We start from the raw sequence: 23684 nt of genomic DNA on the forward strand, positions 1-23684 counted from the left end.
ATAAGCAAGTCAGAGAAAAATACATGATTTCACTTATATGTGGAGTCTAATGAACAAAATAGACTAACAAAATATAAATAGACTCATAAAAAACAGAGAACAGACTGATAGCTGTCAGTGGGGAAGGGGGTTGGGGCTGGGGTTGGGGGACTGGGTGAAAAGGGTGGCGGGATCAAGCAAAAAAACCCCCCAAAAACAAAAAGGAAATCCTCCTGACAACCATATGGTGATTACCAGAGGATAGGGAAAAAGGGGTGGGGAAGGTAGAAGAGTGTAAGGGGGAATAAGTGGAGAAGGAAGGAGATTTTACTTGGCGTGGTGAACACACAATACAATATACAGTTGATGTATTATAGAATTGTAAAAAAATAAATTAAGGTACTGTTGAGCACACAGTGAACAGAAGGCGCTGAGCGGAAGAATGGTGGGCGTGGCCAACCCGAGGGGGCTGGAGGCCCGCCCCCTTCCCACAGTACACCGCGGCGGCGGCCACCGCGCGCCCCTTCCTCGCTCGCTCCGGGCTTGGAGGAGGATTCGACCATGGACGGGCTCCGGGCTAGCGCAGGTTTGCTGAGGCGCGGGCGGCTGAGACGCCGGCGCCAGCCACAGTCACACAGCGGGTCGGTGCTGGTCCTGCCCTTGAGGCCCCGGAAAATCCGAAGGCAGCTCAGGAGAAGTGCCGCGTCCCGCATGGCGGCGCTGAGGGCCCAGACGCTGCCCAGCGAAGACTCGGAGGACTCGCGGGTGGAATCGACAGTGGACGGTCCCCGGGACCCGCCGCCTGGAGGGGCGACGGCCACCCCGGATGCGGCCCGGCGGGAGCCGCCCTCGCGCCTGGCGGAGGCACCCGCCGCCCCAGCCCGCTTGGTGGAGACCTCGGCCCCGCTGGGCTCTGCCCAGCACTTGGCGGCCGCGCCCCCGTCCGCAGCCCCCGCCACGCTGTCGGGGTCGCAGGTGGACAGCGCCGGCGGGGAGCCAGCCTGGAGCTCTCCGTTGCAGCGCGTCTTGGCCGAGCTTAACCGGATCCCCAGCAGCCGGCGGCGGGCCGCACGCCTCTTCGAATGGCTCATCGCGCCCATGCCACCGGATCATTTCTACCGGCGCCTGTGGGAGCGGGAGGCGGTGCTGGTGCGGCGGCAGGACCACACCTACTACCAGGGCCTTTTTTCCACCGCCGACATCGATGCCATGCTGCGCAACGAGGAGGTGCAGTTTGGGCAACACCTGGACGCCGCGCGCTACGTCAACGGGCGGCGCGAGACCTTGAATCCGCCGGGCCGGGCCCTGCCCGCTGCCGCGTGGTCCCTGTACCAGGCCGGCTGCTCCCTGCGCCTCCTTTGTCCCCAGGCTTTCTCCATCACCGTGTGGCAGTTTTTGGCGGTGCTCCAGGAGCAGTTTGGAAGTATGGCGGGCTCCAACGTTTACCTCACGCCCCCCAACTCGCAGGGCTTTGCTCCCCACTACGACGACATCGAGGCTTTTGTGCTGCAGCTGGAAGGAAGGAAACTCTGGCGTGTCTACCGACCCCGGGTCCCGACTGAGGAACTGGCCCTGACATCCAGCCCCAACTTCAGCCAGGATGACCTTGGTGAGCCGGTGCTGCAGACCGTGCTGGAACCTGGAGATTTGCTCTATTTTCCTCGGGGCTTCATTCACCAAGCCGAATGCCAGGATGGAGCGCACTCTCTACACCTCACCTTGTCCACGTACCAGCGCAATACCTGGGGTGACTTCTTGGAGGCCGTTTTGCCTCTGGCAGTGCAGGCTGCAATGGAGGAAAACGTGGAGTTTCGTAGGGGACTGCCCCGGGACTTCATGGATTACATGGGGGCCCAGCATTCGGATTCTAAGGATCCTCGAAGAACTGCTTTCATGGAGAAGGTGCGGGTCTTGGTTGCCCGCTTGGGACACTTTGCTCCAGTGGATGCTGTGGCTGACCAGCGAGCCAAAGACTTCATCCACGATTCTCTGCCTCCTGTGTTAACTGACAGGGAGAGGGCACTGAGTGTTTATGGGCTCCCCATTCGCTGGGAGGCAGGAGAACCTGTAAACGTGGGCGCCCAGCTGACCACAGAAACAGAAGTGCACATGCTTCAAGATGGGATAGCTCGGCTGTTGGGTGAGGGAGGCCATCTGTTTCTCTATTATACGGTGGAAAACTCCCGCGTTTATCACCTGGAAGAGCCCAAGTGCTTGGAGATTTTACCCCAGCAAGCTGATGCCATGGAACTCTTGCTCCGCTCCTACCCAGAGTTTGTGAGAGTGGGAGACCTGCCCTGTGACAGTGTGGAGGACCAGCTGTCCTTGGCAACCATGTTATATGATAAGGGGTTGCTGCTCACCAAGATGCCTCTTACCTGAACTAGTTTCTTGTTGATTGCTGGAAACAAGGCGATAGTGATTGATGATTCTCTCTTACCACAACCACCTTGTTCTGGAGGGGAAAAAACTCATGTTCTTACCTTGATGACCATCATTGTGTGCTTATGTTTACCTTTAGGACTGCTGCAGTGTCACAAAACTCTGATGATTGTTTAGGAACCACCACATCTAGGCACAAAAATAAAAGCAGAAGTTGGAGGTGGAAAAAAAGCTCTTTCTACCGAAGTAACCTCGATCCCTGTTCATTTCAGAATACTAACTTAATCATCATCCTCAGGCTTCAGTGTACTGTGTAGCACGTGCTGCCATTCTGTTTGAGACATTAGAAGTTTTTATTTGGAATTGGTTTGCATCCTTAATTTGAGTTCTCATTCATCAGTTTGGGGGAGGGTTGGAGTTAGTATCCTGTTTGTTATTGTGAGTTTGTATGAATGTTAAAAGTTATTAAAGTGCCAAAGAATGTTTCCCTTTTCTAAGGCTAGATTATTATATGGCATGGTTTGAAGGAAGATTGGAGAGCGGGGAGGAAGATGGGGAAAATCTATAATGGCCTAGGCCAGTGGTTGGCAAACTTCAGCTCGCGAGCCACATGCGGCTCTTTGGCCCCTTGAGTTTTTAGCAAAGGCCAGCTTAGGAGTACCCTAATTAAGTTAATAACAATGTACCTACCTATATAGTTTAAGTTTAAAAAATTTGGCTCTCAAAAGAAATGTCAATCGTCGTACTGTTGATATTTGGCTCTGTTGACGAATGAGTTTGCCGACCACTGGCCTAGGCCCTAAGTGAAAGGTAATCTGGTAATTGTAGGATTGGGTCCAATTCTATAACTTTGGGGGTAATTTATTCATTTTAATCATGCTACTTGAACCCCAAACAGCACAATCATAAAAATTGTGATATATTATCTTCTTAAGAGTATGTTTTTGCTCAGTGCTTGTTTGCATCAGTGGCTGGCACTGTCTCCTAGTTATGATATCATAGGCCTTAGTAAACCAGCTTGTAGTGAGCTGGCCCTGAGGGAAGGCTGGTGTTGAAGTTACTTTCCACTCTCATTTTTTTCTGGCAGTTGGAAGAAACTTCCCCATATCTGGCAAGTGAATATTCTCATGTTGGTGGAAAAGAGCCTGTTGTACCAGAGAGAGCATTGGATTTGGAACCAGAAGACCTGGGTTTGGGGTGGTGGCTGGTAGGCAGCTGGCTGAATGACCCGAGGCTGCTGCTACGCCTGGGCACACAGATTTTGTAAGTATATATTGGTCCAGGTTGATGTCTTCACCTCATCATTTAGATTTTATATGGAACTTTTAAGATCCTATCACCATAACTGATACAAAGTTGAGAACCTTATAAAGTCTTTTAAAGTTGTAAAACCATAGATGTACATTCATATGATAGCTCTCCCTCCAACCCCACTTTCCAGAGGTAGCCACTATTAAAGGTTAAGCCTTAACGGCTTTTTCAGGGTGCTCTACATTAGTTTTTGTTTTGTTTTGTACTTGTTTTTCTAATGTCATTCCCCCCCCCCCCAACTTTCAAATCAGTTCAAATAGAGCTCCCCCATTCATTTTTAAAAGGGATAAAACAGTAAATAAAAGCAGGAGGGTGTGTGTGTGTGCAGGGGGAGGAAAAAAATAACAGAAGGATGCAGAAGAAGCCCAAGAAGGAAAGGAGGTAGGTAGCCTTTCCTGGCTCTCCTCCTACAGGACACAACTAAGTCCCAAAACATCCAGATCCTGCCCAGCTAGAGTGCCTCAGTGGTTGAATGTAGTCGACCTGTGAACCAGGAGGTCACAGTTCGATTCAGGGCACATACCTGGCTTGCAGGCTAGATCCCCAATAGGGGGTGTGCAGGGGGTAGCCAATCAATGATTCTCTCTCATCATTGATGCTTTTACCTCTACTTCTCCCTCTCTGAAATGAATAAAAATATCTTTAAAAAAAAAAAATACAAAAACATCCAGATCCTAAAAGCATTGGACTCACTCCTGGAAAACCTACCACGAAAAGTTTCTTGAAGAAAAGTACGGAGTTTCAGTGGTTTTTGCCCCTCTTTGGGTTGCAAGTAAATATGTTTTGCTTCCCCCTTTACTTTTTTTATGACCTTCTCCATCCTGAATATTTTCTGCGTCAGCAAGTCCTTTTGGTTTAGTGTTCGAATCTAGATCAAAGCAAACAATATTGAAGAAAAATAACAACTAGGCTACAAATCATTAAAAAGCATTAGTTAAGTAACGTATTGCTCATGCTTGTTAGTATTAGGTGGTACATAAATGCCTGAGAGCATTGTTCTCTTGTGATATTGGTGGGACATTTTTACATTTGTTAATGAAAAATTAACTTTAGCTTTTTGGGCATGATGAAAGCAATCTGCTAAGAAATGCCTGCTTGGTGTGAGGTTGGTTTTGTGAATTATATATGAAGAAAGAATCTTTTACATTTTTAAAGTCCTTTTCACTATTTCTTCAACTCCTCTAACAGCTGTGAAAAATTAGAACCACCTATTCAGCTAGAATGTTCTTTTGGTGACAGAGCCCAGATTAGGAAAGTTTAGAAGGAAAAAGAAAACCTAGGAGGCCAGCTCCAGTCCCTCATTCCGTCATTATACCTATCTGCAAAAAAAAAGAACTTTGGTTTAGGAGATGGTGAGGAGAAAATAGGAAAGGAAGGAAACTATTTTAGAAACAACAACAAACCCTGATTTTGAGAACTACTTGATAGAACTAATAGGATTTTGGTTTTGTCGTTTTACTAAGAGGATTTTATAATCCTATTTTGCACAGATGTTTTGTGTCTTCAAATGATGTGGTATCTGTCTAGGACTGCAGAAAGTACTTCCGTGATGGGGAAAATGGTGTGTACACATGCTTTAGGGGCAAAAAGGGTCTGAAGAATTCTTGCAAGCCCTGAATTTTCCCTTGAAAACAGGTGCATTTATCTACCTTGTTCTTGACCTCCTGAAGCATTTCTTGGTTTCCTTCACTTTCTAACTTGAGTATCTTCATTGCCTGGTGAATTTCCCTGAAAAATAAGAGGACTTCTTAGATTGTTTCTATCCTTTAAGAAAGCATGGGGGTGGAAAATATAGGACTTGGAATCAGTCAAGAATCCTAAATTTCAATCCTAACTATGCGCCTTTTGCTGTGCCTTATCCTCAAGTGGTATGATGTTTAACTTTTAAGGATGTTATGTAGTTTTTGAGATGATATATTTGAAGGTACTAATAAATACCATTTATAGAATGTCTTTATGACAGGTAGTGAACATTAATCACCACAAACCCATAAGATAGACTATTGTCTGCATTAGATATAAGAAGAAAAAAAGGCTCTGAGAGTTTAAGTCATTTACTCGGACTCACATAGCTTGTGCAGGCATGAGTTGGTATTCAAACCCTAGACTTTTTTACTTTAAAGCCTGTTGTCACAGCAGGCACTTTTGATACATGTTAGTTGAATAAATTAATAAAACAACCTAGGATAGAGAATAGGTGTGTGAACTATATGAGCTTGACTTTCAATCTAATGTAAATTCATTTTTCTGTTACCCATTTTGGTAAGTAGGTGAATGACACAGGTGAGCCCATGCCTTTACAGCCATTAGGCAGCCACAAGGCTGTATTCTGTTACGGGTGGGCAGTACAAGGGGTAGGGGAAGGAACCAGAGGTTTAGTGCTTACTTTAGAACAGCATCATGTTTTTCTAGGAGCAGCACGTCTAGGAAGGTGTTCCTGACCCGGTCCCCTTGAAGGTTGAGGGCTAGGATGCTACGGCAAGCTTCTAGACGTACACCTGGTGACCTTTCATAGTGTATAGCCCAGAGCAGGAGGTCTGTCAGCTGGGGACTCACTTGGCCAATCTGTCCCAAAGCTGCAGAGATCAGAGGGCAGCGTCTTCCACTGTCACTTAAAACTAATCTGGCTATATCTTAACATCCAGAAATGGTCTTATTAATAAATGTGTAGGCAGCCACGAAGTATTTGTTTTGCTTATTTCTTCCCTTTTGGATGATGATCACCATTAGAATTTCGGAGATGCGTTTGAGTAGGACATTATCTCCAAAGGATTCCTAGGAGGGGTGTTCTATCCCATCCTTGCCCATTAGGATAGGAGAATACACTACCTATCATAAATAGGTAAATGTAAGGATGAGATACGGGACACATAACTCAGAAAACTCGCGTAGTCAAGGCAGAGTGATGCTATGGCAAGCTTTAGTTGTACACCTGGTGACACTTCATAGAGTCTAGCCCATAATAGGCCTGTCCGCTGGCCAATCTGTGAAGAAAGGGGCCACGATAACTTCACAGGTTTACCTAGGGCCGATTCTGCTAGGGACCTGCCAAAGACTCGAGCAACGTAGAAGATCCTTAAAAAGAAGCCAGGAAATGTTGAGGGCAGGGTTTTAGGGCTGTAGCAGTCTTGAATGTGGTCTCACTTGTAGAGAGTCCTATAGTTGAAATCTCCAGAGAAAGCAAGTGTATCCAACAGTGTATTCCAAGTGGACACCTACTTGGAACTAAATTGTCAGGGACTGTCAGCCCTTTGCCTTAACAAGTGTGACATTGACTCAGGATCCTTAACTAAAAATTTAAAAGCAAAAAATAATCTTTAATTTCTCAGGCAAGGAACTTCTGAGCAGGTGTGATCATCTCCTCCCCTACACTCCACCCCTTACTAGAGAAATTCTGGGGATCATTTGTTCTAGCATATGGAAAGATATTTGAGGTTGAGGAGCTGGGGCCATTTTCTCTGTCATACCTCGAAGGGCAAAGGCCTTGATTTTCCAGTAAGGATCTCTCTGTATCAGATACCGGAGGCATTTAAAAACCTGGGAAGAGAAAGAAAAAAAAAAGACCTGGGATGGATAAAAGGCAATGTTGAGTGGAGAAGACCAGAGCAAAAATGAACCAAAGAAAGGGACCCCTCTTGTCTGAAAAATGACATCCCTAGTGACAAATGAGCTGGAGTCGGAAGTATTACCCTGCACACATAATATATTAGCCGAATTATCTCATATCTGTCTGTTGTTTTTCTCAGCTCACAGATCTATATGGTGATACAGGCTTCTTTTGAATACCTCCATCATGTTTTCCCCTAATAACGTGGGATTACAACTTCATTCACTGGAGTTGATCTTAAAGCCCATAAATAAGGTGAGAAGAAGATTCAAGGATGTCTGGGCTGGCTGGGAGCTAAACGTGGTCCTAACTGATTGATGTGGCCTATATATCCCCTCACCTTCCTGGTTCTGATCTCTCATTCTGTGTCCCCGCAGAATGGTGAGTGTACTATGCACAACAAGGGAAGCTCAGGGTAATGCTCTCTTCGGGTTGATCAGGTAAGATGGGATCATGTTTCCTTGACTCACCATTGGATTACGGATCTGCAGGGCACCTGCTGCTAAACAGGCTGCTCGCCTAACTGCCATGAAGTCATCAGAGAAGCAGTTTAGGAAGCTTGGGAAAAGCTTGGCGGTCATGAGCTTGAGTCCACCAATCAGAGACAGGGCTTCCACACGCTCTTGGGAATTTCCTAGACTCAGCTTGATTCTGTAAAGTACAGGTGCTTTTATTTCCCCTCCTCAAACTTTTGATGCTCCTTCCCCCCATTGCCCTCAGGATAAAATCCAACCTCTTTAGGTTCTCCATTATCCCTTTCCACCCTTTCCTAGTCAGCCTTATCCCCTATTAAGTTAAGTTTCACTGGGTAGAAACTCAACTGTCTTAATTACTTGAATCCCTATTACCTAATTATGTTGAATGACTAAATCAAAGAAACTTTCAAACATGCACCTCTTGCTTGCTACAGTTCTCTTTGCTGCCTTCACCTGTGCCATGCTCATTTCTACATTTGGTTCCCAAATGTCTTTCCTTCTCTTCTTTGCCTATGTAGTCTTAGCTGTCCTTCATGAAACTTGACCTTATTAGGTATTTGTGTATCTTGCCTGTATAATCAGAATCATGTCATACTTTTGAACTCTTTTGATCATCCCAAATAGTGCCTAACACCTAGTAGGCACTCAATTAATGATTCTTTCCTTAGCCACATTGTTAGTATCTATAAGGACTGTTAACCTTTTGTTTTATTTTTTTTAAAAAAGTAGCCGAAACCGGTTTGGCTCAGTGGATAGAGCGTCGGCCTGCGGACTGAAAGGTCCCAGGTTCGATTCCAGTCCAGGGCATGTACATTGGTTGCGGGCACATCCCCGGTAGGGGGTGTGCAGGAGGCAGCTGGTCGATGTTTCTCTCTCATCGATATTTCTAGCTCTCTATCCCTCTCCCTTCCTCTCTGTAAAAAAATCAATAAAAATATATATATATTTTTAAAAAAGATTAAAAAAGAAAAAAAGTAATCCTGCAATGGCACCTAGTACAATGCTGAGCATACAGAGCAGCTCCCCAAAGGCTGGCTGGCTAAATCCCAGGGCCTCTGAACATTTTTTAAGAATAGAAAAGTTTCTTTCTTCATGTTGCCTCAGTTTACCTGATTGTATCATGCAGCTCTTTCCCAAGATGCATTTGCCCCAGAGTTTTGGCAGCTGCTTGTCTTACTTCCTTACTCCAGTCATTCCACATCAGCTGGATCAACTTATGTTTCATATCCTATAAATAGGTGTAATAATTAGCTACCATTTATTGAACATCAGTTTTGTACTTGACACTGTGCTTAGAGATTTTACCCATCACTTAATCTTCTCAAACAATCCAATAAAGCAGATATTACCATTTACAGATGACAGAATGCAGGCTTAGATGTACTTGACCAGTGTTAACAAGTTGAGTGCTAGAGCCAGGACTCAGACCCAGGTCTGTTTTCTAAGCTCATGCTTCAAACTACTATACTATCGCCCTGGCCTATTTGACTCAGTAATTAGAGCACCAGCTCTTGGACTGAAGGGATGTGGGCTCGATTCCGGTCAAGGACACATACCTTGGTTGCAGGCTTGATCCCTGGCCCCATGTGCAGGAGGCAACCGGTTGATGTATCTCTCACATCAATGTTTCTCTGTCTCTCCTGCTCCCTTCCACTTTCTCTAAAAATCAATGGAAAAATATCCTCGGGTGAGGATTAACAAACAAACAAAAATTAAATAAACTATACTATGTTGGGGCCAATGTAATCTGTACTTAAGAGACTTAAGATTTGAAAGTGATACATTAATAGGGTGACCAATTCATCTTAATTTGCCTGGTACTTTGCTGGTTTTAGCACTAAAACTGCTATGTCCTAGACCAGTGGTCAGCAAACGGCGGCTTGAGCCGCGGTTTGCCGCTCTGTTGACTAATGAGTTTGCCGACCACTGACCTAGACTCTCGATTCCAATAATTACAGGCTATTGTTCCTTGTGATTAAGCCCCTATCCCAGTAGTCGGCAAACTCATTAGTCAACAGAGCAGCAGTTTGCTGACCACGGTACCTAGACAAACCAGAACAGTTGATACTTCTGTATATTGATACTTCTCTCAGAGGGGAAGGGACAAAGATTATTACAGTTGTAGTTGTTGATTTTGTGAATTTGCCTGAGCTATTCTCCCTGCTAGAAACATCTGTTTTTCACCCCTACCTGGTACCTGATGTTTTTTCTACTCTGCTTTTCTGATTTAGCTCAAAAGGCATCTCTTCAGTGAACTCTCCTCTGTAAGCATAGGGCAAACCCCCATACTATCTTAAAACTGCTTCTGTTATAGCTATTTATAACAAAGTGGAGACATTACCTTTGCATGCCCAGTGCTAGCATGTGGGATGTGGTCAGAGACTGCTCGCTTACTGAATGGGTGAACTGATGGACATACTACATTTCTTAATTCCAGCAATCTGATGGAAAGTTCTCATCTTTACCCTGGCCCTGCTTGCTCTGCATGTCTTTTTACTTTTAATCCTGGGTGATAACTGCTAAGGGCAGTGGTTCTCAACCTTTCTAATGCCGCGACCCTTTAATACAGTTCCTCATGTATTCCCCAACCATAAAATTATTTTCGTTGCTACTTCATAACTAATTTTGCTACTGTTAATGAATCGTAATGTAAATATCTGTGTTTTCCGATGGTCTTAGGTGACCCTGCTAGTGGTTGCGACCCACAGGTTGAGAACCGCTGCTGTAGAGCCTAAGACCATTGGAAAACACAGATATTTACATTTTGATTCATAACAGTAGCAAAATTAGTTATGAAGTTGCAACGAAAATAATTTTATGGTTGGGGGTCACCACAACATGAGGAACTGTACTAAAGGGTCGCGGCATTAGAAAGGTTGAGAACCACTGGCTAAGGGGATGAATGTGCAGATGAATTGGATGTTAAAATGATACTGTTAAAATGCAGGTTATGATTGAGTTGACTTGAGGCGAGATTTTGCATCTCTAACAGCTCCCACGTGATGCCTGCGCTTCCCGTCCAGGACTTGAGCAACAGGGTACTATAGCAATTGAGACAGAATTAATTCAGACTAAAACGTCTTCAGGTGATTGTACTGAGTGGCCAGATTTTTTGCTTTGCACATCAAAATGTGAGGATCTAAGAGTGGAGGGTGTTTGTTCACTTCTCATGGGAATGGGAATGTTCTGGGCCGTTCTGGAGGTACTCAGTGTTATAAGAAAAAGATATAGGGACACATAGGAAGAAGGAGAAAATCCCACTTGGATAGCTGAAGGTGATTTAAAAATTATGGCAAGAAGAAAATTAGTTCAAAGCCTAAATGATGCTCAAGATTTCCATGCCGTGTGGAATCTTGGAAGAAGGTGGGAGGAGAGTGGGTGGGTGGGAGGTAATCAACCAAAGACCTTGTATGCATATATTCATAGCCCATAGACACAGACAATAGGGTGGTGAAGGCCAGGGGTGGGGGTGGTGGGAATGGAGAGGATCAATGGGGGGAAAAAGTGACATATATAATACTTTCAACAATAAAGATTTTTTTTTTAAAAGATTTCCATGCTGGAAGTCTCCTTTATTTCTGTCCAAGTCTTGCTCAACTGTCCCATACTCCTTCACAGAACTTTAACTGATAAGTTCAGCCTATACTAATCTCTTCTCTCTGAAAAGTTTTAAGAGCACCTTACATTTATTGCTTGTTCTTGAATCATTTGTGTCTGTTAGTCTTGTTACTTCAACTATAATGCCAGTTTTTAAAAGTAGGGACTCTTTTATACCTTCTATGTGTTTACTAAATAGGGAAAGCTAGCATAGACACTGGTGTAATTGGGTTGTTGGGTAGTTTAAGTCAGTGCTTCTTAAACTATCTGTGAAAGAGGACCAGTATTTGAGTGAGAAAATGTCATTGACTGATACTTAAAAAGTACACTGATATTGAGGTAATATCAAATTACTATAAAAGTTTCTTTAAAAATTGATTTTAGAGAGAAAGAGGGAGAGGCAGAGAGAAACTCAATTTTGTTGTTCCACATATTTATGCATTTGTTAGTTGATTCTTGTATGTGCCCTGACCAAGGATCAAACCTTCAACCATGGTGTGTCTGGATGATTCTCTAACCAACTGTGCTACCCAGCCAGGGCAACTATAATAAGTTTTTTAACTCTTTTGATTTTTTTTTTTTGCCTATTTCATGGGTGGTTATAAACAATTTATGGATGGCCAGTGGTTTAAGTCACAGACGTTGACATTTGGTAATTCTGGTTTAGGGGTAAAAGATAGTCATGTGAAACCTGGCTGGATTGCTCAGTTGGTTAGAGCGTCATCTGGATACACCAACGTTGTGGGTTTGATCCCTGGTCAGGGCACATAGAAGAATCAACCAATGTCCCAGCCAGTGTGGTTCGGTGGTTGAGCATTGACCTATGAAGCAGGAGGTTATGGTTTGATTCCTGGTCAGGACACATGCCTGGGTTGCAGCTCAATCCCCAGTGTGGGGTGTGCAGGAGGCAGCTGATCAATGATTCTCCCGCTTCCTTTGTCTCTCAAATCAATAAAAAAATATATTTTTTAAAAAGAACCAAGGAATGCATAAATAAGTGGATCAACAAATGGCTCTCTCTTTCTGCCTACCTTCCTCTCTCTAAAATCAATAATAAATAAATCTGTATATATAAAAGCTTAAGTGACCGTTATGAATGGTTGACTGAACAACCGGTGGACTGGTCGCTATGATGCACACTGACCACCAGGGGGTAGACGCTCAACACATGAGCTGCCTCAGGGTGGTCATTGTGCTCCCACAGCCAACCTTCTGTGGTCCCTCCCTCTGACCTGCCGGATCCGATAGGCCCAATCACTGGCCAGGCCAAGGGACCCCACCTGTGCATGAATTCGTGCACCAGGCCTCTAGTAAATAAATAAATAAATGGTAGCTATGTGAGGACAGAGATCTCTTTGGTAAGAATGGGATACTAGATAGCAGCAAAAGGTGGAAGGTTCTCTAGCATAGATTTTCTGTCCTGGAAACACAGAGAAGACTTACCAAACAGACATTTCCACTGACTCGTGAAAGAGCCCGGCAGGCCACAACCCGATCCTTCCATTGATGGCTATTCAGCTCCACAGCAAGCATGGTGTGTATCAGGGTCTGAGGAAATGAAAGACTTGGATGGGTGTTCATGATCATCTTTACAGGTACTAGAACCTTGAACTTCCATCCTAACATGGCATCCAGCATAATGTCACAAACACGTGAGATACTCATCCCTAGCAAGGAATAGGTTATAAAATGTGGAGCGCTCTTCATCTCATGGTACACGTGAACTAATTACTAAAATTCTGCAGCACACCAAAAATATATTTTTTTGCCAATCTGACAAAAAAAAAAGTAGGTATAATTTTGATTCATTCACACTGGACAACTGTTGTTGTGTTGGCTATTGTACTTTTTTTATTTGACAGTCTAAGCGGTTCAGGCCGGGTGGCTCAGTCAATTGGAGTGTCATCCTAAACACCAAAAGGTTGCAGGTTCAAGTTTGATTCCCAGTCGGAGCACATACAGGAGCAACTGATCAATGTTTCCTCTCTCACATTGATGCTCCCCCCCCCCCCTCTCTCTCTCTCTCTCTCTCTCTCCCCCCTCCCTCCGTCTCTCTAAAATCAATAAAAAACATATTCTTGGGTGAGGATTTAAAAAATAACAAAATAGCTCTGGCCAGTGTGGCTCGGTTGGGCTTCATCCCATGCACCAAACGGTTGCTGGTTTGATTCCCAGTCAGGGCATATGCTTGGGTTTCAGGCTCGATCTGCAGTAGGGGGAGTGTAGGAGGCAGAGGATCGATGTTTCCTCTCACATCAATGTTTCTCTCCCTCTTCCTCTCTCTAAAAATCAATAAACAATCTTAAAATAATAAAAATTCTTGGCACACCAGTTGAAAATCATAGATCTAAGCCAACTGACATCTGGGATTATGAATCAGGAAACAAAATACAGATGTTATCTGAACAGAAAGCTGGGGCTTGCTTTCTTAGATGTTTTGGAGAGAGAGATGGGAACATGTTCCACCTATTCACGCACTCGCTGGTTGGTTCCTGTATGTGCCCTGACCAGGATCAAACCCACAACTCTGGCGTATGGAACGATGCTCAAACAAACTGAGCTACCAGGCCTGGGCATTCCTCTTCCTGACTTTAACTCCCTTTACTCCTAAAATGATTTTTATGTGCCTCAATCGTTGTGTTTCATGTTTTTGCTGAAGGTAAACAATTCTAGATCTGTGTGGTTTCAAGGGTAAATTTATGGCAAAATTCTACATGTTACAACTCTTGTGGCATACACAGAAACCATCTGCAGTCTACTTTTTCACCTTTCTCTAGTGGTCGGCAAACTCATTAGTCAACAGAGCCAAATATCAACAGTACAACGATTGAAATTTCTTTTGAGAGCCAAATTTTTTAAACTTAAACTTCTTCTAACGCCACTTCTTCAAAATAGACTCACCCAGGCTGTGTTATTTTGTGGAAGAGCCACACTCAAGGGGCCAAAGAGCCGCATGTGGCTCACGAGCTGCAGTTTGCCGACCACGGCTTTAAGCTAACTGTCATCACTTTTCCTTGTATTCACCTCTACACCCCAGTTCAACCACTCCGAGTCTAGTTTTACCTATGCTTGGGATCATCCTACCCAACCACACCTGCATTTTCGATTCTTTACATGCACTGAGACCCAATTGTTCCCAAACTTGGTTTCTTTTTCTGACCCTGTAATGCATACATACCATCTTCCCACTGAGATGGCTCAGGAGCAGGCAAGCCTGGTGCTCAGTGTCCTCATTCTTCTTGTTAAACAGCTGATGGAGGATCCTCTTAATCACAGGGTAAATGTCCACACCCTCCAGAGCCAAGCACTGAGCTGCAGCCCAGCTGTCCACGTTATTACCTGCCACAGTGGGGTGAATAGAGTCCAGATAGGTGACCTGTTTACCCCACAGAGAGAACAGCCTTCGGGTCGGTATCCAAGGCTGTTACCTGCCTCATTTCTCACTTCCCTGTGCCCCCTCTCAGTCTAGAAACCCAATTCCATATTTAAACCATATTTAAATGGCTCATGTCAAGGTTTTAAATATAGACTGAAAAATATTTTTTTAAAATATATTTTATTGATTTTTTTACAGAGAGGAAGGGAGAGGGATAGAGAGCTAGACACATTGATGAGAGAGAAACATTAATCAGCTGCCTCCTGCCACCCCCGCAACCGAGGTACATGCCCTTGACCAGAATCAAACCTCAGACCCCTCGGGTTGCAAGCCGAGGCTCTATCCACTGAGCCAAACCGGTCAGGGCTAGACTGAAAAATCTTAACCTCAAAAGTTAAGTCTTCCCCAGCTGCAATGAATTTCAAGTTCCTAAGGTATTGTCCCCTCTACCACTCCTACTTTTCTACAGATGAAGGTTTCTGTTACGTAGTAGAGAGGGGGGATAGGATCTCTTCCCTGGGGTTTGCACCACACTGGATACTTCTTAGGACTCATCCCTGTCTCCCATCTCTTGAGGTTCTTACTCCACACACTGGGATTAGTGGGAAAAGAGCACATAAGAGGATACAGGGTTCTCCAATCTCTGATGTCCTCACTGATTTCACATATTCTTGCCAGCCTCTACTTGGCCTTCACTAATTTGACCACAATTCTAGCTGAACTTACTGGTCCCAGCTGTGTCTACTTCCGGTGGGTGAGTGTTCATGTCTTCTCTTCCCCTGTAGGCATTGCCTGTCCTTACATTTTGAAGTTAGTCAGGTTCTTTTTCAGTGTAAGGGTGGGAGTAACACTCCTTTCCTCTACATCCAGGGCAGAAAGTGAAAGACCTGAATATTTTTTTCTACTCTCATTTGGAATAAAAATATTTCCCAATGACTTTTATATTTCCAAGATTTAAAAATCCCAATGTGTAAATGAACATGTACTCAATTCTTATCCAATCCCCACCCTAATTACATTTTTATTTTTGTTAAAAAGATTGGTTCATTGGCTATGCATACATTTTCTATGGGAAAAGGGAAGATTTCTGCTTTGGATTGCACCCTTTAGAGATAATTAAATGTGATCATAGAATTTATCTTCTGTGGCTTGTTGATTGTAAAGAATAAAATATACACACGTGTGGCGGGGGGGGAAGTTAAATCTTAACAGATTCTTGTTAGGTAACAGCAATAAGGCACTTCTGGCCTGGCTGAGAGATACAGTTTTTCCTCCCCTTAGAGTTTGGGAAGTCTGGAGTGGAGGCTTTCTTAAAACAAATGAAACAAGTTGTTGAGTTTCTGTATGCAGGAGGCCAAACCAGCCTGTCCGTTGTCTTTGTCCCGATTTCCCAGACAAAGAACAGGCACATCTCTGAGCAGGTAGGCACCGTGGGCATATTACTTGACCTTTTTGCTGTATTACTACTCCAGCATTGCATGTGGACAATGCCTATAAGTTATTGTGCACAGATGGAAGCATGATGTGTTCAAGTGGTGATTTTTAATTTTCAGGAAGTATTCTTAAATATTGTTACATCATATTTTCAATTATAACAAAATCCAGTTGTGTGAAAGGGCATGGTTTCTGGTCAAACGCATCTATGAAACACCACTAGGTGGCAGTGTACCTATTTTTCCAAAGTACCTAGGAAGAACTACTTTTTCTATGTTCTAAGATGAACTGAAATCCAATACAGTAGACATCACAGACATGACAGTGGAGAGGAACAGATGGAGAAGCTCTAATGGTAAGATATCTCCTCTTTACCCCATATTCCCAGATCAGAAGAAACAGAGAGTTCCTCACCTTTCAAAAGGGCAGTATGCATGATGTCCCGGGCCAGGGGATTCTGTGACTGTATAGCATATTGGCATATTGCTGCCGCCATCCGCACATTGAAATTCTGGTCACCAAGAGCAGCCTCCAGAGGCGGGAGTAGGACCTCTGGCAAGTCCTGGATTGATGGGGCTTCCACAGTCTTCTTGTCTGTGACCAAAAGAGAGTGCTAGCCCCTTTGCGTTTCTCTGAAACACGGCTTCCTTCCCAGGGCCACATACCAGTTGCAGGTGCTTACTTCTACGTAATATAATTAGAGGTTAGTTGGGCCCCTACAATGAGCAGGATTTTATGACTCACTTCTGTGCTGGGTATGCCAGTTCCATCCTTTAGCATCCGGCCTCGAAGAAGCTATATTCAAGCCGAAGAAGAATGTTTCCAGCTAGGCTATGGTGACTTGCACCATTAGTTTTAGTGATAAAAATCAACCTATTTACCCTATATATTTTTGTGTTTTTACATTACATTTTGTACTTTTATATTATGTTTAATAATAATAGCAATTATATTTAGGTAGTGCTTTGCCATCTATATAGTGTTTTCTATTCATCTCATTCATTCTTCCAACCTTTATTGAAGTAGACAAGGCAGAATTTACTGCAGAGCTGAAATATGTGTATGTTTAACAAACAGACTCACAAGACTATTATAAGCCACACAGTGCCAGTTTTCCGAAGGATATAGGATGGGGGCACAGTTTGCCAACAGGGCAGTCTCAGGCACTTCTTTTGGCCAGAGTTCGTGAGGTGCTTTGTATAGCATTCCACAGATCCCTCTGGAGACACCTCAGGACTATGGAAAACACTTTGAGGACAAGTCTTATGTTTCACTAGAGTTAGTATCTCTTATAACAACTCCATAGATACAGTCTTAGGGTCCCTAAGGGGAATGCTGTTATATAAGTCCCAGCATTCATGGAAACCTAAAGGATGGTGCCCCTTGACAGATTTACATTTCATTTATAGTTCTTCCCAGTCCAAATGTAACTAATCAGTCAGGGTTCATTTCTATCATAAGCAATGTTGCCTATAAAGATAGTTCCTGTCCTTATCAGGTTAGCAGAGTGACAGGTATGCATTTAATTAAAGCTCAAATTCTCAAGTAGAAGGGGAAAGATTTTATTAACCTTTTGTCCACAACTATCCTCACTTTATCGATAAGGAATTTGAAAGTTGGAGAAGCTGGACCTGTGACTAAGATTTTAGGACTTCTAATCTGTCCTTTGTACTACCGCTGCAATCCACTATGCCACCTGTTAAGAATGACCTAGATGGAAATACATATTTCAGGGGAATAGAAACAATTGATTATTTCAAGAAATAATGAGTAGATCATTTTCTTTGGGAAGGTGTGGGGAGGAAACACAAAATCTAGGCACCTAGGACACGTGAAAGGGATCACAAGAAAGGCATAGTACTGGCGGAAGATAAAGATGTTTGTATGTATGTGGAAAATTTGGGGATAAGATTATGATATATGTTGCTGTTTATTGAAGGTTTTCTCTATGTGACAGGCACTGAGAATATACCATCCCATTTAATACCTAAGGAAATAAGCAGTTATAATAATAAATGTATATGTGTGGACACATGTCTAGCAAGGACACCAAACCAAGTCTGGGTGGTGGGGCAGGCAAGACTCCTCAGAGGAGGTGACACCTTAGCTGAAAATTGAAGGGCAAGTATAGAAATTATTCAGATGAAGAGAGGAAGAGTTTTCTAGGAGAGGAAGCAACAAATTTGAAAACTTGAAAGAAAAATGCCCATATCTGGAACTCAATAGACAGGATATAAGTGAAATGAAACTTTAAAAACCTGGCAGTTTTGTAGAGCCAAAATAGTCCCTGCCCTGAAAGAGTTCCTTGCCTGCTAGTGATGGCAGAAAAGTAAACATACAATTATGATAGAGTGCTAAATGTTAGGACTGGAATGATATTAGGATGCTACCGGCAGCAGAGAAGAAAAAGTGTCAGCCCAGGCTTTGCATAAAAGGTGTTATCTGAGAGGGGGCTTGAGGGATCAGTGTCCATTGGTTTTATGTCCTTTCAGTGGCATTTATACACTGAGTGGTCAGATTATTATGATCTCTGAACGCATAATAATCTGGCCACTCAGTGTATATATATTAGAGGCCCGATGCATGAATTCATGCATGGGTGGGTCCGGCCAGCCTGGCCGGGGGAGGGGACATGGGCAGTTGGCCGGCCTGCCTGCTGGTCGAACTCCTGGAAGAGGGGACAATTTGCATATTAGCCTTTTATTATATAGGACAGTGGTCGGCAGACTGCGGCTCGAGAGATGTGGTTTGCTGCTCTGTTGACTAATGAATTTGCCGACCACTGGGATAGGGGCTTAATCACAAGGAACAACAACAGCCTGTAATTATTGGAATCAAGAGTCTAGGTCAGTGGTCGGCAAACTCATTAGTCAACAGAGCGGCAAACCGCGGCTCACAGTTTGCCAACCACTGATATAGGATATACACTGAGTGGCCAGATTATTATGCGTTCAGAGATCATAATAATCTGGCCACTCAGTGTAGTTTCCATCATTGGGTCCTGTGTCTTGTTAAACCTGTTTTTGCTAACAGAAAGAAAACTGAAGAGGATTTTCGCACTTAAAAAAAATGTCGTTACCACACTAACGACTTCCGTGAAAACGAAGCGGCACGTTCGGACTTGCAGAAAGTGGGAGATGATGCTTCGCGTCACGCCACTTTGGCTTACCAAGGGTTTCACAGGAGCGTTCTGCTTCCGGAGAGCAGGGGAAACCTGTGGGTAGTATTCGCAAGCAGTCCAGTTCTGGCTCTCACCTGAGTCCTGCGCCATGGCAATCCGGGGCCGTTCTAAAGCCGCGGTGGCACACGTGATGATGGCTTGGATCCGAATATCATCATGCATGTCCACCAAGCTCCGCAGCAGACCCTCTATTGTCTTATGGCGCCACTCGATGACTGTGATGCAGGGAGGGAAATGAGAAGAGAGCCACCTGGTCAGGGTTAGACACTGCAGGCAGGTGACAAGAATCCCTCTTCCCCCTCGCTGCCCCCCCGCCCCCCCCCTAGGACAATTCAAGCAAAACATTAGCTCAGAAAAATAAAGGGCCTCAGAGATGGGATCCTTAGGGAAGTTATTTCTCTGATGCTCCATATACTCTCTAGTTCAGTCCCAAACAACTTCTCCCCACCCCCAATCTCATCCTATGTTCTGTCTCTCTCTGCTTAAACAGCTTCATTGTTACCATCTGAGAAATAAGAGGGGCAATAAAACATGGTGGTTAAGGGCACTTTGATATCAGACATACCTGTTTTGGAATCACAGTTATTAGCTTGTGTGACCTTGGATAAGTTACTTAACCTGTCTGAGCCTGAGATTTTTCATTTGTGAAATGGGAATGATACTAGGATCTACCACGTTGAGTGACTGAATAGTACCTGAGTTAACTAGACAACGTTGAGCAAAATACCTGGCATGGTATCATCAGGTTTCCTTACCTTTGAGGGCTCCTCCATCTGGCTTTCAAGGTCATTCTCTCTCTTTTTTTCCCAAGGTCATTCTCATTTGATCGCTAACGGCTCTCTTTGTGGGTATCAAGCTTTGATCTCAGTGCTCCCACCATCTGTAGTTGCTCCCTGATAGTGGCTTTTACTTAGTATCTCTCTTTCAACTCTTATGTTTATCTGCTTCGGTTTATGAAATGGACCACCTCTCTTCTTCCTGCACTAGCTAAATTAGTTTCTTAGGTTCTGAAAGGCAGCAGCCCTTGCGTCCCCAAATCTCATAGCTCTCAACAGTCCTTGCTAGGCGCCTTCCCTGCCCCAGGCACTCAGACTTCTACTCCCATATCTTTGAGGGCAAAGTAGATATAGGATAACTGCAACTCCACGAATGAATTTTGGAGAGGGGTGGTTTATACCACAGACAACTACCGTGTGAATAAAATAGTTACAAGCGTTTCTTGGGTTTTTTTGACCCTTACATTTCCATTGCTTGGACAGCATGTTTCAACCTTCCCTTCACGCATTATCTATTGAACATAAGGTTTCAGAGGTCAGTAAGTTAGGGTCCCTGCCTGTGAAGAGTTCTCAACGTAGTGAGTTTCCACAGATTACTGAGGTAAAACCCACCCATGCAAAAAGTATTCATATGTCAACTAGCATTGTGTGAAAGGCTCCTGTCTAGTCTAACCTTGATGAGGCAACCAGACTTTTATGTTTTACGAGAGGGATGGATTTTCAAAGACTGAGAAGCACTAGTCCAAGGTGAGACCTCCTCCCCCACAAACACATGCTGATACCCCTGGATGTCCCCGCCCCGCCCCCTCCACTCACTCAGAGCCCAGGCCGTCCTCCATTCCTGCAGCATCCTCCGCAGGACCAGCAGTTTCCAGGGCACATCCTCCTTCAGGGAATCTGCCTGCATCTTCAGTTTCTTGGTCTTACTGCACACGTCCTCAGCCCCCTGCACCAGCAGATCCTTGGCTGGGGTGGGCAAAGCAGTCCAGCGCGGGGCTCCGCTCACGGGCCTACAAGCTGTGCAGTGTGCCAGTGTGAGGTACTGCCCGCGGCCCTGTGTTCCAGCCAGCATCTCACTCCTATTCCTGACTAAGACCAAGGCAAATCCATATTCTCAAGAGCAAACTTCCCTGTGGTTATAAAGGGAACTGAGTACAAGTCCCACAGGGAGCTGTGACTGCAGACATGAGAAAGCCACGCTGGTGGGGGAGAAAAGCTGAGCTATTTACAAACCTTTCTGCAAGTTTAATACATCATTAGGCACATAAATATGTTTATAATAGAAGCCCAGCACACAAAATTGCACGGTCCTGCACACGCCCGCCCACCCGTCCGCTGCCCCGCGGTGATTGCAGCCCTGCCAACCAAGTGCCCTCGCTGTGCTCGCAGCTCCGCCCACCCACACGTGCCTCGCTGCCCACTCATGCCGGTCTTTGGTCGTTAGGTCGTTAGGGCCACTGGGTTTTTATTATTATAGACATAAAAGGGTTTGCTCCTAAAATTAGATATTTGATAAATTGCAATTTAGAGTATAATGGGCCATTAATTCCTAGTTTAAGTGTTCTTTTTAATGCTTTTAAATTGGGAGGAAGAATGGTCCTGCAAGCTGCTAAATTTTAAAGATTTTAGCATCTCTGAATTTTTCCTAATTATGACAAATAACAGTTGGAACTTTGAGAACAGAAGAAAATCCTATATAATAAAAGACTAATATGCAATTAACCAAACAGTGGAATGACCAGTTGCTATGATGTGCACTGACCACCAGAGGGCAGGCGCTCAGTGCAGGCGCTGCTCAGCCAGAAGCCGGGCTCACAGCTGGTGAGGGCAGTGGTGGTGGCAGGAGCCTCTCCCACCACTGTGGCAGCGCTAAGGATGTCCAACTGATGGCTTAGGCCTGCTCCCCGGCAGTCGGACATCCCACAAGGGCTCCCGGACTGCAAGAGGCTGCAGGCTGGGCTGAGGGACTGCCCCACCCCACCCACCCCCGGCCCCGAGTGCATGAATTTCGTGCACTGGGCCTCTAGTATTATATAAGTATAGTTGTTATATAAAAATAGTTATAGCTGTTATATTTTTCTAGACTTAACGTGATCCCTGATATGAGATTCAGAAAGCGTCTTTCTCAGAGGAGTAGTTGTGTAGAGAAGAAGGCAAAACAGATAAAAACATTTCCGGCCTGGCCAATGTAGCTCAGTGGTTGAGCATCAACCTATGAACCAAGAGATCATGGTTTGATTCCAGGTCAGGGCACATATCTGGATTGTGGGCTCGATCCCCAGTCGGGGTGTGCAGGAGGCAGCCAATCAATGATTCTCTCTCATTATTGATGTTTCTATTTCTCCCTCTCCCTTTCTCTCTGACATCAATAAAAATATATTTTAAAAAGAAAACAAGCCCTAACCGGTTTGGCTCGGTGGATAGAGCGTCCGCCTGCGGACTGAAGGGTCCCAGGTTCGATTCCAGTCAAGGGCATGTACCTTGGTTTCAGGCACCTCCCCAGTGGGGAGTGTGCAGGAGGCAGCTGATCGATGTTTCTGACTCTCTATCCCTCTCCCTTCCTCTCTGTAAAAAATCAATAATATATATTTTTTTAAAAAAGAAAACAAAACATTTCCAGACTACTAATTTCATTATTTACCACATTGCTTCTCAGTTTCATGTTCTAATCTGTCACTATCAGCAGTTTCTGTTTTTCCAGAGTTCATTCCAACTCCAACGTGTTTAGATGTGCTCTGAATCAATTCTTTTCTTTGGGCAAGGAGGGCAACACCACTTCTTTCTTCTAACGTAAAAAGAGCCCTGTGAGGCTCCAGGGCAGTTGAGCTCAGATGCTCACAAAGACCACACCCTAAAAGTGGTGCTCACCCAGCTCCATCGCCCTGGGGGGACTCAGTCACCCTGAGCTCAGGGCTTCCTTCCTTAGCAGTGTAGGATGTGCACAGCCAGAAGCCATAGGACCAGCTCCAGACAGGGCAGCTCCCAGTGAACAGATCCTTGGCCACATGCCGTCCCCCCACTTCTCTCAGCCTTCTTAAAATCCTTTTCCTGCAAGTCCTCCTGTGTGCCCCTGCCCAGGGAGTTAAAATCGACGTGGTCAGAAAGTCTTAAATCTCTGCCAGTTAAACTCTAAGAGAATAAACATGTACAACTACCAACATTTATTTTACTTCCAGCCCTTGAGTTCTAGGCAGGTAGAAATCCATCCACTAGCCACCTTCCGCCTCCGAAGTCACCTAAAGGGAGCATACAAAGAAACAACCCTTTGATTGTCTATGGGAGAAAAGGCGCAGTACACTTTGCTGGCAGAAACAGATGGTGCCTTTGTGACGTGTACTGTAAACCTGCGCTTGGTATATAGGAACCATAACGATCTAGGCACACTAAGAGAGTTTTCTGTCAGGCTGTACACGTTCTTTCTTTCTTTTTAAAAAAATACCAGAGGCCCAATGCACAAAATTTGTGCAAGGGGCTTGGCCCTCGCAGCCACGGTGGCTGCCTCGGCCCTCACAGGATGGGCTTTGTCCAGAAGGATGTCCAGAAGGTCATTCAGCTGTCTGGTCTA

At 44.6% G+C, this 23684-nt stretch overlaps 2 protein-coding genes across 3 annotated transcripts in view; one reads left to right on the top strand and one right to left on the bottom strand.

Moving 5' to 3' along the window:
* HEATR4 (HEAT repeat containing 4) overlaps positions 1 to 23684 on the bottom strand; it is a gene marked incomplete at both ends in the record, with an annotated part of 41767 nt that overhangs the window by 10808 nt on the left and 7275 nt on the right. The window contains 12 exons of the mRNA XM_079769175.1: positions 2495 to 2550; positions 4381 to 4540; positions 5322 to 5400; positions 6059 to 6248; positions 7140 to 7209; positions 7750 to 7930; positions 8865 to 8983; positions 12796 to 12900; positions 14531 to 14691; positions 16577 to 16756; positions 19418 to 19558; positions 20936 to 21136. Coding sequence (XP_079625301.1) covers positions 2495 to 2550; positions 4381 to 4540; positions 5322 to 5400; positions 6059 to 6248; positions 7140 to 7209; positions 7750 to 7930; positions 8865 to 8983; positions 12796 to 12900; positions 14531 to 14691; positions 16577 to 16756; positions 19418 to 19558; positions 20936 to 21136 — 1643 coding nt within the window. The remainder of the gene's footprint in view (positions 1 to 2494; positions 2551 to 4380; positions 4541 to 5321; positions 5401 to 6058; positions 6249 to 7139; positions 7210 to 7749; positions 7931 to 8864; positions 8984 to 12795; positions 12901 to 14530; positions 14692 to 16576; positions 16757 to 19417; positions 19559 to 20935; positions 21137 to 23684) is intronic.
* Positions 387 to 7765, top strand: RIOX1 (ribosomal oxygenase 1). Of its 2 annotated transcripts, none has more exons than XM_079769168.1 (4): positions 387 to 2727; positions 3449 to 3624; positions 7419 to 7534; positions 7657 to 7765. In XM_079769168.1, the coding sequence occupies exon 1, from the start codon at positions 541 to 543 to the stop codon at positions 2359 to 2361; it is 1821 nt and encodes a 606-aa protein (XP_079625294.1). In that variant the 5' UTR covers positions 387 to 540; the 3' UTR covers positions 2362 to 2727; positions 3449 to 3624; positions 7419 to 7534; positions 7657 to 7765. The 2 variants fall into 2 exon arrangements, with proteins under 2 accessions (XP_079625294.1, XP_079625295.1); XM_079769169.1 differs by having other exon boundaries at positions 387 to 2581.

The sequence above is a fragment of the Cnephaeus nilssonii genome (assembly GCF_951640355.1).
Source record: "Cnephaeus nilssonii genome assembly, chromosome: 4".
Taxonomy (NCBI): Eukaryota; Metazoa; Chordata; class Mammalia; order Chiroptera; family Vespertilionidae; genus Cnephaeus; species Cnephaeus nilssonii.

What these genes read in the sequence shown, in the direction of transcription:
- RIOX1 (XM_079769168.1), top strand. Translation starts at nt 541, where the DNA reads ATGGACGGGCTCCGGGCTAGCGCAGGTTTGCTGAGGCGCGGGCGGCTG.